Source organism: Gopherus flavomarginatus, chromosome 4 (assembly GCF_025201925.1).
Source record: "Gopherus flavomarginatus isolate rGopFla2 chromosome 4, rGopFla2.mat.asm, whole genome shotgun sequence".
In the NCBI taxonomy this organism is placed as follows: Eukaryota; Metazoa; Chordata; order Testudines; family Testudinidae; genus Gopherus; species Gopherus flavomarginatus.
In genome coordinates this window covers 25,713,426-25,727,525 of record NC_066620.1, presented here as the reverse complement: position 1 = coordinate 25,727,525, position 14,100 = coordinate 25,713,426, and the positions used below count along the sequence as shown (strand labels likewise).

General features: G+C 43.5%; 1 protein-coding gene across 10 annotated transcripts in view; it reads right to left on the bottom strand.

The window, feature by feature from the left end:
* CCDC88A (coiled-coil domain containing 88A) overlaps positions 1-14,100 on the bottom strand; it is a 349,307-nt gene that overhangs the window by 109,336 nt on the left and 225,871 nt on the right. For all 10 annotated transcript variants that reach the window (XM_050951995.1, XM_050952002.1, XM_050952003.1 and 7 more), the window contains one exon: positions 8,131-8,315. In XM_050951995.1, coding sequence (XP_050807952.1) covers positions 8,131-8,315 — 185 coding nt within the window. The remainder of the gene's footprint in view (positions 1-8,130; positions 8,316-14,100) is intronic.

Genomic DNA, 14,100 nt, shown 5'->3' with positions numbered 1-14,100 from the left:
AAATATATGGAGATATACCTATCTCATAGAACTGGAAGGGACCCTGAAAGGTCATTGAGTCCAGCCCCCCTGCCTTCACTAGCAGGACCAAGTACTGATTTTGCCCCAGATCCCTAAATGGCCCCCTCAAGGACTGAACTTACAACCCTGGGTTTAGCAGGCCAATGCTCAAACCACTGAGCTATCCCTCCCCTAATATAATTATAATTATAATAATACTTTATTCTGCCTCAGCACAGAAGTCTGGGCTTGATGACTTCTCAAGGTCCTTTCCATCCCTACAGTGCTATGAGTCTATGAAATCTTACAAAACTTGTTTTACAACTTAAATAGAGATAAACTCAGTATACACAAAATAAACAATTATAAATTGGCTTAATGAAGTCCCTAAAGCTGTACTGCGGTGGCCTGCTGCTACAAGTTGCTTTCTTCAGCTTTATGGACATTGAGCCATTGATCACTACTCATTGAGCCCGACAATCTAGCCAGCTTTCTATCCACCTTATAATCCATTCATCTAATCCATACTACTTTAACTTGCTGGCAAGAATACTGTGGGAGACCATGTCAAAAACGTTGCTAAAATCCAGATATATCACATCCACTGCTTTCTGGATAGCCACAGAGCCAGTTATCTCATCATAGAAGGCAATCAGATTGGTCAGGCATGACTTGCCCTTGGGAATCAACATTACCAGACAACAAATGTCAAAATAGAGTTAAGCTTTTATATTGCCATATAAAATTATGTTACTAGCTAGGGTTGTCAAGCGATTAAAAAAATTCATCATGATTAATCGTGCTGTTAAACAATAACAGAATGCCATTTATTGATTTTTCTACATTTTCAAATATATTGATTTCAATTACAATACAGAATACTAAGTGGACAGTGTTCACTTTATATTTATTTTTTATTACAAATATATGCACTGTAAAAATGATAAAGAAATAGTATTTCAGTTCATCTAATACAAGTACTGTAGTGCAATCTCTTTATATGAAAGTTGAATTTACAAATGTAGAATTATGTACAAAAAAAACAGCACTCAAAAACAAAACAATGTAAAACTTTAGAGCCTACAAGTCCACTCAGTCCTACTTCTTGTTCAGGCAGTCGGTAAGACAAAAAAAAATTGTTTACATTTGCAGAGTTAATGCTACCCACTTTTTATTCACAATGTCACCTGAAAGTGAGAACAGGCGTTCACATGGCATTGTTATAGCCAGTGTTGCAAGATATTTACATGCCAGATGCGCTAAAGATTCATATGTCCCTTCATGCTTTGACCACCATTCCAGAGGACATGCGTCCATGCTGATGACAGGTTTTGCCCAATAGTGATCCAAAACAGTGCAGAGCAGTCAGTGCATGTTCATTTTCATCATCTAAGTCAGATGCCACCAGCAGAAGGTTGATTTTCTTTTTTGATGTTTTGGATTCTGTAGTTTCCATATTGGAGTGTTGCTCTTTTAAGACTTCTGAAAGCATGTTCCATACCTCATCCCTCTCAGCTACCGCACATGCTGTCTTCCCTCTAGGAAGGGCAGAAGTAAAGACCTCTCTTAGCCCAAGAATACTATGGGATTTGTGGTCAGAGTCCATAGATTAAGTGAGGTAACGATGAATCTTAAAACTTCATTTGAAGGTTGGATGTCACTAGCCCAATGAAGAGAGAGAATAGGGGAGTGTCACAGGGTGACAACTCACTGGCATGGCACCTCCTGCTGGTCGTCTCGGGAATTAGCTCTTACAGCCCAGAGTGCCCTCTGCAGGCTGCCTGTATCAAGAAGTTGGCAGCCGGTATCAAGTGAAGTGCCCCATGGGTCGAACCTGGAGCCAGTTTTGTTCAACATCTTTATTAATTATCTGGATGATGGGATGGATTTCACCCTCAGCAAGTTCACAGATGACACTAAGTTGGGGGGACAGGTAGATATGCTGGAGGGCAGGGATAGGGTTCAGAGTGACCTAGACAAACTGGAGGATTGGGCCAAAAGAAATCTGATGAGGCTCGAAAAGGACAACTGCAGAGTTCTGCACTTAAGAAGAAAGAATCCCATGCACCGCTACAGGCTGGGGACTGACTGGCTAAGCAGCAGTTCTGCAGAAAAGGACCTGGGGATTACAGTGGACAAGAAGGCTGGATATGAGTCAGCAGTGTGCCCTTATTGCCAAGAAGGCCAATGGCATATTGGGCTGTATTAGTAGGAGCACTGCCAGCAGATCGAGGGAAGTGATTATTCCCCTCTATTTGGACTGGTGAGGCCACACCTGGAGTACTGCGTCCAGTTTTGGTCCCCGCACTACAGAAGGGATGTGAACAAATTGGAAAGAGTCTATCGGAGGGCAATGAAAATGATTAGGGGGTTGAGGCACATGACTTATGAGGAAAGGCTGAGGGAATTGGGCTTATTTAGTCTGCAGAAGAGAAGAGTGAGGGGGATTTGATAGTTGCTTTCAATTACCTGAAAGGGGGTTTCAAAGAGGATGGATCAAGACTGTTCTCAGTGGTAGTAGATGACAGAACAAAGACTAGTGGTTTCAAGCTGCAATGGGGGCGGTATAGGTTGGCTATTAGGAAATACTATTTCACTAGGAGGCTGGTGAAGCACTGGAATGGGTTACCTAAGGAGATGGTGGAATCTCCATTCTTAGAGGTTTTTAAATCCCGGCTTGACAAAGCCCTGGCTCGGATGATTTAGTTGGTGTTGGTCCTGCTTTGAGCAGGGGCTTGGACTAGATGACCTCCTGAGGTCTCTTCCAATGCTAATATTCTATGATTCTGTGAATGTATTATTGATGAGAGCAAGAGTCTACGAGATCTTGTCATTTAAAGATTACATCTGATCATAATTTTTGTAACAAGTAATGAGATAAACAAGTACTAGTGTTTAGCTACAGACGTGTTGCAAATTGAAAAGGCAAATCTCTTCAAAATCTGCTACAGGGGAAAAATCTAGAAAGGCCAATTCCCCAAACTTACTCAAGTCTCAACTGCTAAAATTATTTCAACTGTCTCTGGCATCCAGATAACTTTCTCACTGATACCCAATATTCTATTCCATCTGTTCAAAATTCCAATCTGATAATTTTCTTTTATGAGGCTGGGGTGGTGGGTACCTCAGGACATCATAAGAGAAGTTTGTTGGGGAACAGTGATTAAAAGGCCCTAAAATAGAGGTATACCTCAAAATGCAACACGGAAAATTATTACAAATATTTTTATTTTTATTTTTTGGTAATGGTTCGCAAACATAATGTTGGACTTCGACTGAAAGCCTTTTGAAAACCCATGTTTAAAGAAGATGAAGAAAATACTGACATTTTGAGGTTTTGGCACTTTTTAAACCCCAATAGATTTAAGGGGTAGAATAATATATACAACATAGTGGATTACGATAATGAAACAAACATGAGGAACTGCTAAATGGTAAGATTAAGACCCTTGTTAGTTGTACAATAATAATTTACAGTTATGGGTAATGAATGAGTTTAGATGAGATAACACTTATGTTGGCATAAGTGTGGTTTTGCCAGTTTTTCTCCACTTGTAGAGATTTGCTTAAAATAATGCTATTGCTGACAGGACAAAAGTAATATGTTGTGCTGGAAGATGTTAGGTAAAACATACACAAACTTGTAATGATAAGAAGCCCCCTCTACTGGAAAAACCCAGAAGCAGGGTGAGACAGAAATAGAATAACAAACAGCAAATGTGTAAATTGTAGCTTGGACATACATATTGTATGTTACCTAAGACAAATGCTAAATGTACTCAGTGCTGATTGAAGAAAGGTTCATAAATATGTAACGAGGAAATATATATATAATATATATGTATATATAAAAAGACACTATATACTATTTTCTTTTACTAGTTAAGAAACTGAATGAGTTGGACTGATAGATCAGACCAGAGATGGCAATGACCATCACAAAGTACAGGAGGTCTTCACAGTGCCCCAGAATGCAGTAATTTGAGCCTGCTGTAGTGTTTTGAGATCGCATATGAACACCTTCCAATGGCTGCAGAGAGAATGCAACCAACTTCAACAGGATGCTTGAGGGAAGAGCAATTGATGGCAAATGAAGAGTGAGGGAAGGGGAGAGTTTGAAAAGCCCACTCCCCAGCTCCCTGTGTGTGAGGGAATTAGAAAGGAGAGTCCCAAGTCTCAAACTTCTAAATTACTTACTGTTTAAAGCAAGGAAGGAATGAAGGAAGCTGTAAGAGCATCCTATGAAGGAGCAGGCTATAAAGGCTAAAAAACAGATGCAAGAGACAGAAGTGGGGGGGAGGGAACCACCATAGGTACACCAGACAGACACTGTTCAGAGAAACCAGCCAATGGGAGAAGAGAGTAAAAGGAATCTGAACTTGTAGAGCCATTATCCCTCTTAGGACCTGGAGCCTGAAGAACTTGTGCAGGGTCCACAGGGAGGGGGAGGTTTAAGTTTAATACTGGAGTAAAATCTCTTTATCATGAAAGTTGAACTTACAAATATAGAATTATGAACAAAAAATAATTGCATTAAAAACAAAACAATGTAAAACTTTAGAGCCTACAAGTCCACTTAGTCCTACTTCTTGTTCAGCCAATCGCGAAGACAAAAAAGTTTGCTTACATTTATGGAAGATAATGCTGCCTGTTTCTTATTTACAAAGTCACCTGGAAGAGAGAAAAGGCATTCGCATGGCACTTCTGTAGCTGGCATTGCAAGGTATTTACATGCCAGATATGCTAAACATTTGTATGCCCCTTCATGCTTCAGCCACCATTCCAGGGGACATGCTTCCATGCTGATGATGTTCATTAAATATTAGTGTGTTAATTAAACTTGTGACTGAATTCCTTGAGGGAGAATTGTATGTCTCCTGCTCTGTTTTACCCACATTCTGTCACATATTTCATGTTACAGTAGTCTCGGATGACGACCCAGCACGTTTGTTTTAAGAATACTTTCACTGCTTATTTGGCAAAATGCAAAGAAGGTACCAATGTGAGATTTCTAAAAATAGCCACAGCACTTGACCCAAGGTTTAAGAATGTGAAGCGCCTTCCAAAATCTGAGAGGGACGAGGGGTGGAGCATGCTTTCAGAAGTCTTAAAAGAGCAACACTCCGATGAGGAAACTACAGAACACGAACCACCAAAAAAATAAAATCAACCTTCTGCTGGAGGCATCTGACTTAGATGATGAAAATGAACATGGGTCGGTCTGCACTGCTTTGGATTGTTATCAAGCAGAACCCATCAGCATGAACGCATGTCCTCTGGAATGGTGATCAAAGCATGAAAGGACATATGAATCTTTAGTGCATCTAGCATGTAAATATCTTGCAACACTGGCTACAATAGTGCCATGTGAACTCCTGTTCTCACTTTCAGGTGACATTGTACACAAGAAGTGGGCAGCATTATCTCCTGCACATGTAAACAAACAGGTTTGTTTGAGCGATTGGCTGAACAAGAAGTAGGACTGAGTGGACTTGTAGGCTCTAAAGTTTGACATTGTTTTATTTTTGAATGCAAGTATTTTTTGTGCATAATTCTACATTTGTAAGTTCAACTTTCATGATAAGGAGATTGTACTCCAGTATTTGTATTAAGTTAATTGAAAAATACTATTTCTTTTATTTTTACAGTGCAAGTATTTATAATAAAAAATATAAAGTGAACACTTTGTACTTTGAATTCTGTGTTGAAATTAAAATCAATCTACCTGAAAATGTGGAAAACATCCAAAAATATTTAAATAAATGGTATTCTATTATTGTTTAACAGTGTGAATAATCACAATTAATTTTTTTAATCATGATTTTTGTTTTTAATCAGTTGGCAGCCCTAGTCAAGGGCTACACTCCATGCTTCCAGGAAAGAGGCACAGAAAAAGCCTGAAGGGTTGGGGGTGGACTCAGCCTATTAAGTCTTTTGAGTCAGGCACTTGCAATTTCATTTATGCTGTCTCCATACTTCCTGGTAGTTGGTGTTCTAACACCAGCTGTTCTGTTCTTCCAGCAAGAGGGGAGAAAAGTGAGATGCTCAACAAAATTCAGTTTAAGAATATATTTGGTTACTTCTTCAGTATCTATGAAACTGGGAGCTTTTTAAAACTAGATTCTTTATACTGTTTCATATTTATTGTTAAATTCTTCAGGATAAATATCTTAGCATCTCTAAATATCAGGAGACATGCTGTGTTTTATGTATCTTTTCTAAGACTGGAAACTGAAGTTAATGTTGAAAAATTAACAGTACAACAAAGAAAAGAAGAAAACATTATAGTTTTAGAAACACAGACATCAGAAATCCAAGAAATTCTAGGTTAAGGTTAAATATAAAACAAAATAACCTTCAAAAAATCCAATGTTGTGAAGTATGGAAATTCCTAGTTAAAGTATTATGAATAACCTTAATGTTGCCCCTTGCTCCCCTACACAAACATACTTACACAGTTCAACCACCTACCTCAGGGGTCGGCAACCTTTCAGAAGTGGTGTGCTGAGTCTTCATTTATTCACTCTAATTTAAGGTTTCACGTGCCAGTAATAAATTTTAACATTTTTAGAAGGCCTCTTTCTATAAGTCTATAATTTATAACTGAACTATTATTGTATGTAAAGTAAATAAGTTTTTTAAAATGTTTAAGGAGCTTCATTTAAAATTAAATTAAATTAAAATGCAGAGCCCCCTGGACCGGTGGCCAGGACCAGGGCAGTGTGGGTGTGTAAATGTGCAGTGACTCAGCCCTGCGGCGCCTCCTGCTGGTTGTCTCTGGGAATTAGCTTGTCCAGCCTCTGGCGCGCCCTCTGCAGGCCAGTGTCCCCTGCCGCTTGGCCCCTGTGTCCCTCCCAGACCCGCTGCCCCATTATCTGTGCTGCCCCTTGGCAGTAACCCCTTTGTCTCAGGGTCTCCCTTCCCCGGGGAGCCCCTGCCCACTATCCCCACCTTGCCTCAGTATAAGGCTACTGCCAGTCATTGTCTAGCCTCCATGCCCTGGGGCAGACTGCAGTATCAGCCCACTCATCACTAGCAAGTTTGAGTTTGGACTTGCTGCATTTGCCTACTTCGGGATGCCATCTGCAACACCCAGTACCCATTGGCCTTCTGCTAGGCTGCAAGCTGGGGCTTTCCAGGCTGGAGCCTCCCCAGCTCCTCTGCCTTTCCCTGTTCCACTTAGATACTCTGCTCAGTTCCCTGCAGCCAGGTCCATCTCCCTCTACAGCTAGAGAGAAACTGACTAAGCTTCAGCCTAGCAGTCCCTTCATAGGGCCAGCTGCGGTCTGACTGGGGCATGGCCCAGCTGCAGCTGTTTCCCCAATCAGCCTATGGTTTTCTCTCTCAGCCACAGCCCTCTCCCTGGGCTGTTTTAAGCCTTTCAAGGCAGGAACGGGTGACCACCCCACTACAAGGTGCCACTGAAAATCAGCTCCCGTGCCGCCTTTGGTACGCGTGCCATAGGTTGCCTACCCCTGACCTAGCTCAACACAGTCCACTCTTAGTTCAACCATTATTCAGCAAAAAAGTTTGTACTTATGCTGAAAATAGAGCTGGCTGAAACTTTTACAGTTCCTGAGCTGAGCAGAAACAGCCATGATGGCTATTCCAGACTTTAGTTAGTCACTAGTGAACAAGTCCAAAACTAAGCCACCCAGTTCTCTCTAAATTAGTTCTATGCACTAGATCACATCAAGGACTCTTAAGTCAAACAGGTTTCTAGGCCAACCTATTCTTAAAATATAATGTGACAAAGATGTCATTAACTTTTTGAAAATTATTGTAACATCTATTTTAAGTTCCACACTTGTCAGATTCACTGCAACAGTCTTATCAAAATTCCATTTTGGCTAAAGACCACGGATGCAAAATCTTAAATATAAACAACTTTTTTGAGAGAGAGAGATTGTAGCAGAGGGGGCAAAATCAGATTCAGAATGGAAAGCCTGCTTTTGTCTTAATTATGAAAAGACTAATCTCTTTCTCTCTCTCTCTCTCTCTCTCACACACACACACACACCACTTTAGCACATGTGAGTAATGCATCCATCCCAAGCTCATACTGATAAAACCTAACATACCATACTTTTTATATTTGATCATATTACACATGCACATATTGATGGCTACCTTTTTGCTAAGTCTTTGGTTTTCTTTTTCCATTTTCAGAATCTTTGAATTACTGCCTTCTACAGAACCCGCTACATTTTGTAGCTCTTCCACCGTCTTCAGCAAACTTTGGTTTTCCATTTCCAGCTTCAGCAATCTACTTGATGTCAATTCATTCACTTCATGGCCAAGTGACTTTCGTGGCACTGTAAGATTTAAAAGAAACAGAGGTTACTTATCATTAACTGAAGATCTTTGAGGTGAGTCTGTGCATTTTCAGACTTGTGGGATAAAAAGGCCTGCACCATGATCCTCCAAAATCTTTTAGTCAGCATTGTTGTTGGGGCAACTCACACACTTCTCTCTCCCACCTAAGAACAACTATGAAATTGTGGATGAAGGAGGACTGAAAAAAAAACGATTACTAACCTCTCTGTAACTGTTGTTTTTCAAGATGTGTTCCTCATGTCCATTCCATTTTAGGTGTGCATGTGCAACATGCACAGTTGCTGAAGATTTTTCTCTCAGTGGTATATGTCAGGCTGGATCTAGTGCCTCCCTGATGCCACATGCTCATGTGTCAGTATAAGGACCCTGGACAGCTCTGCACCCTCTCAGTTCTTTCTTGCTGGCTTAACTCTGACCAAGGGGCAGAAGGGTGAGTTGTGGAATGAACATGAACAACACATCTCAAAGAACAACAGTTACAGAAAGATTAGTAATCGTTTTTTCTTTGAGTGTTTACTCATGTCCATTCCATGTTAGGTGATGCCCAAGCAGTACCTTAGGAAATGGGCTCGGAGTTCACAGACATGTGGAATACAGCACTGCTCTATCAAACCTGACATCATCTCTAGCCTTCTGAGTGACGGTGTAGTGGTATGAAAAAGTATGCACCCACGATCAAGTCACTGCTCTACAAATATCCTAGATTGGGACCTGGGCCAGAAACGCTGCTGAGGAAACTTGAGCTCTTGTCAAGTGGGTGATCAAGAGGGCAGGAGGCGGGGCACCCACCTGCTCACAGAATGTGCAAATGTAGGAAGTGATCCAAGATGAAATTCTTTGGAAAAAAATTGGCAGGCTTTTCATCCTGTCTGCTACTGCCACAAAGAGTTGCATAGACTTGCAGAACGGTTTGGTCCTTTCTATATAGAAAACCAGGGCCCACCTAACATCCGGCATGTGGAAATGCTGCTCCTCTCTATTTATGAGCAGTTTGGGGACGAATACTTGCAAGAAAATAGTAATCAGGCTATGATACTGTGAAACTACCTTCGGGAGAAATGCAGGGTGGGGGTGAAGTTGTACCTTGTCCTTAAAGAACACTGTATAAGGGGGTTCTGACGTAAGGACCCTGATCTCTGACACCCTCCTGGCCAAGGTAATTGCTACCAGGAAGGCAACCTTCCAGAAGAGGTATAACAAGGGGCACGATGCCAGTGGCTCAAAGGGAGGGCCTGTGAGTCTTGACAGGACCAGGTTTAGGTCCCATGGTGGAATGGATTCACGAATTCGAGGGTATAGTCCCTCTAAGCCCTTGAGGAAGTGAATGGACATTTAGTGAGAAAAAAAATGACCTACCATCCACCAAAGGATGGAAGGTGGAAATGGCCACTAGGTGTACCTTAATCAACGAAACGTCTAGGCCCTCCTGTTTCAGATGAAGCAGATACTCCAGCACAGACTGGAGAGGTGACCTACCACGTGAGAGGCTATATGGAGAAACGCTTCTACTTGGCAAGGTAAATCGCTCTAGTAGATCATTTCCTACTACATAGCAATACCTGGTGGACTTGCTCTGAACAGGCCAGCATTTAACCATGGAGCTTCCACGCAGTCAGGTGGAGGGCCTTGAGGTTTTGGTGGAGAATCAGCGGTGATTTTGTGAGATCAGGTATGAGAGAGGAGGGAGCAGCATCGGGGTCACTATAGCTCCAGTAACGTGACAAACCAGTGCTGGGACTATAAGAATAAAAGATGGTTACCTTTCGTAAGTGTTGTTCTTTGAGATGTGTTGCTCCTGTCCATTCCATTGTAGATGTGTGTGCTTGCCACATGCACTGATTCTGGAAGTTTTTCCCTCACTGGTAGCCATAGGAGACCAACTCTGATGGCCTCTGGAATGCCACGCATATGCACCAGCGTAATGGGCACTGCTGGCTCCCTCCTCGCTCAGTTCCTTCTTGCTGGAACTCCAACATAGGGGAAGGAGGGTGGATCCTGGAATGGACATGAGCAACGTATCTCAAAGAACAAAAGCTACGAGAGGTAACCAACTTTTCTTCTTTGAGTGTTTGCTCATGTCCATTCCATTGTAGGTGAATCCCAAGCATTACCATCGGAGGCGAGTAGGAGTTCATGGACATATTGACTGCAACACAGCTCTGCCAAATCCAGTGTCATATCTGGCTTGCTGGGTGTTGGCATAATGCGCTGTGAACATGTGTACTGAAGACCACGTCGCAGCCCTGCAGATGTCATGGATAGGGACGTGCACCAGGAAGGCAGCCAAAGATGAATGAGTCTAGTCGACTGAGCCTTCACTATTGATAGAGAGACAGCTTGCGCCAACTCATAACAAGTATGGATGCTGCTTGCGATCCAATTTGAAATCCTTTGAGGACACTAGAAAGCCCTTCATCCTGTCAGCTATCCCAATAAAGATCTTGGTCGATATGTGGAAGGGCTTGGTGTGCTCCAGGTAGAATGCCAGGGTGCGCCTGACATATAGAGTGTGCAGCAAGCTCTCCTCATTGGTCATGTGGGGCTTTGGACAGAACACCGGGAGGAAGATATAGAATCACAGAAGATTAGGGTTGGAAGAGACCTCAGAAGGTCACCTAGTCCAATCCCCTGCTCAAAGCAGGACCAACACCAAGTAAATCATACCAGCTAGGGCTTTGTCAAGCCAGAACTTAAAAACCTCTAAAGGATGGAGATTCCACCACCTACCTATGTAACCCATTCCAGTGCTTCACATCCTCCCAGTGAAATAGTTTTTCCTAATATCCAACCTAGACCTCCTCCATTGCAACATGAGACCATTTTCCCTTGTTCTGTCTCATCTGCCACCACTGAGAACAGCTAAGCTCCATCCTCTTTGGAACTCCCCTCAGGTAGTTGAAGGCTGCCATCAAATCCCCTGTCACTTATCTTTTTTGCAAACTAAATAAGCCCAGTTCTCTCAGCCTCTCCTCATAAGTCATGTGCCCCAGCCCCCTAATCATTTTCACTGCCCTTCGCTGGACTCTCCCCAATTTGTCCACATCTTTTCTGTAGCAGAGGGGCCCAAAATTGGATGAAATACTTCATGTGGCCTCACCAGTGTCAATGAGGGAATAATCATTTCCCTCTATCTGCTGGCAATGCTCCTACTAATGCAGCCCAATATGCTGTTAACCTTCTTGGCAACAAGGGCACACTGTTGACTCATATCCTGCTTCTCATCCACTGTAATCCCCAGGTCCTTTTCTGCAGAACTGTTGCTTAGCCAGTCGGTCCCCAGCCTGTAGCAGTGCATGGGATTCTTCCGTCCTAAGAGCAGGACTCTGCACTTGTCCTTGCAGAACCTCATCACATTTCTTTTGGCCCAATCTTCCAATTTGTCTAGGTCACTCTTATCCCAACCCTCTAGCACATCTACCTCTCCCCCCAGCTTACAGTCACCTGCGAACTTGCTGAGGGTGCAATCCATCCCATAATCCAGATCATTAATGAAGATGTTGAACAAAACTGGCCCAGGACTGACCCCGGGACATTCTGCTTGATACCAGCTGCCAACCACAAATCGAGTAGTTGATCATTACCCATTGAGCCCGACCATCCAGCCAGCTTTCTATCCACCTGATAGTTCATTCATCCAATCCATATTTCTTTAACTTGAAGAATACTGTGGAAGGCTGTATCAAAAGCGTTGCTAAAGTCAAGGTATATCACGTCCACCGCTTTCTTGATATCCACAGAGCCAGTTATCTCATCATAGAAGGCAATCAGGATGGTCAGGCATGACTTGCCCTGGGTGAATCCATGATGACTGTTTCTGATCACTTTCTTCTCCTCCAAGTGTTTCAGAATAGATTTCTTGAGGACCCGGGGACTGAGGTGAGGCTGACTGGTCTGTAGTTCCATGGATGATTCTTCTTCCCTTTTTTAAAGATGGACACTTTATCTGCCATATATAAGATATCCTGGCTGACATGGAAATGTGACACCACCTTTGGCAGGAAGGCCGAATGCGGTCACGGTTGTCCTTGTAAAATACTGTGTATGGGGGCTCCAAAGTGAGGGCTTTAATTTCAGAGACACATCTCTCTGAGGTAATAGGTACAAGGAATGCAACCTTCCACAACAAGTGGGAAAGGGAACAAGAAGCCGTAGGCTCAAAAGGTGGATTTGTGAGCCTGGAGAGGGCCAGGCTGAGGTCCCACTGGGGAACCGGGTCCCAGACCAGTTGAAAGAGTCTTTTAAGGTCCTTCAGGAACCTGATCAACATCTCATGCAAGAACACCAATCTACCCTGGATACAAGGAGGGAAGGCCGATATGGCAGCCAGGTGCACCTTGATCGAAGAGAAGGAGAGACCCTGGTGCTTTAAGTGAAGCAGGTAATCCAGAATGAATGGCAGACACAACTGGGCCGGGGAGATATTCCACTCTGGTGCCCAGAAGAAGAAACGCTTCCACTTCGCCAGGTAAGTTGCTCTAGTGGAGGGCTTTCTGCTCTCCAAGAGAACCTGCTTTACCTGACTAGAGCAGCATTGTTCCTCTGGATTCAGCCACACAGCATCCAAGCTGTCAGATGGAGAGAGGCGAGGTTCGGGTGCAGGAGTTGACCGTGATCCTGTGAAAGTAGGTCCAGGTGGCTGGGAAATGACCATGGAGCTGCAACAGCCAGATCCATGAGCATGCCGAACCAATGCTGGCGAGGCCATGATAGGGCGATCGTAATGATCTGTGCCTTTTCCCTCTTGATTTTTGAGAGCACTTTGCTGATGAGCAGAATTGGTGGGAAGGCGTACATCAGGTGCCCAAGCAAGACAAGAGAAAGGCATCGGATAATGAGCCTCTACTGAGGCTTTGGAGAGTACAAAACTGATGACAGTTCTGTTCTGTCTGGAGGCGAACAGGTCCACTTGGGGAGCACCCAACTTCTGGAAGAGCATTCTGACAACCTCCGAGAGAAAAGACCACTTGTAGTGAGAGAAGAAGGACTTGCTAAGGTGATCCGTCAGCATGTTCTGGACACCGGGGAGGTGTGAGGCTTCCAGGTGGATTGCATGCTGGATGCAGAACTCCCAGCACAGAGCTGATGATCGAGCTCCCCCCTGCCTGTTGACATAGAACATGGAGGCCGTGTTGTTCGTCTTTCACCATCTGGCCTGAGAATTGGAGAAGGAAGACACCACAAGCCAGGTGGATGGCTCTGAGCTCCCTGTTTATATGCAATGTGAGTTCCTTTTGAGACCACAATCCTTCAGTCCGCAGCATACTGAGATGTGCTCCCCAATTGAGGTTGGACGCATTTGAAATCAGGGAGACTGTGGGTTGCGGGCTTGCAAGCAACACACCTTCCAACACCAGAATTGGGTCAGACCACCACTGTAAAGAGGTAAGCACTTGCAGAGAGATCATGGTGACCTTGTCTGGGTGATGTCTGGCCAGGGAGTAGACCAACACCAGCCACATCTGGAGGGGATGCAGCCTGAGTCTCACATGTCATAGTACATATGTGCATGCTGCCATGTGCACCAATAGTCTGAGACAGACCCAGATAGTGGTGAGCAGAGGAGCAGTGATGCTAGCAATCAGATCTGACTTTGCCCTGAATTCTGGCAGGAATGCTCTGGCTTGGAGAGAGTCAAGTACTGCTCTGATAAACTATCAGTTGGACTAGGATTAACACTGATTTTTGTTTATCAACAGGCCCAGAGCTTAACAAATGGCTTGCAAATCTCGATGCTGCGCTGGACCTGGACCCTGGAGCGGCCCT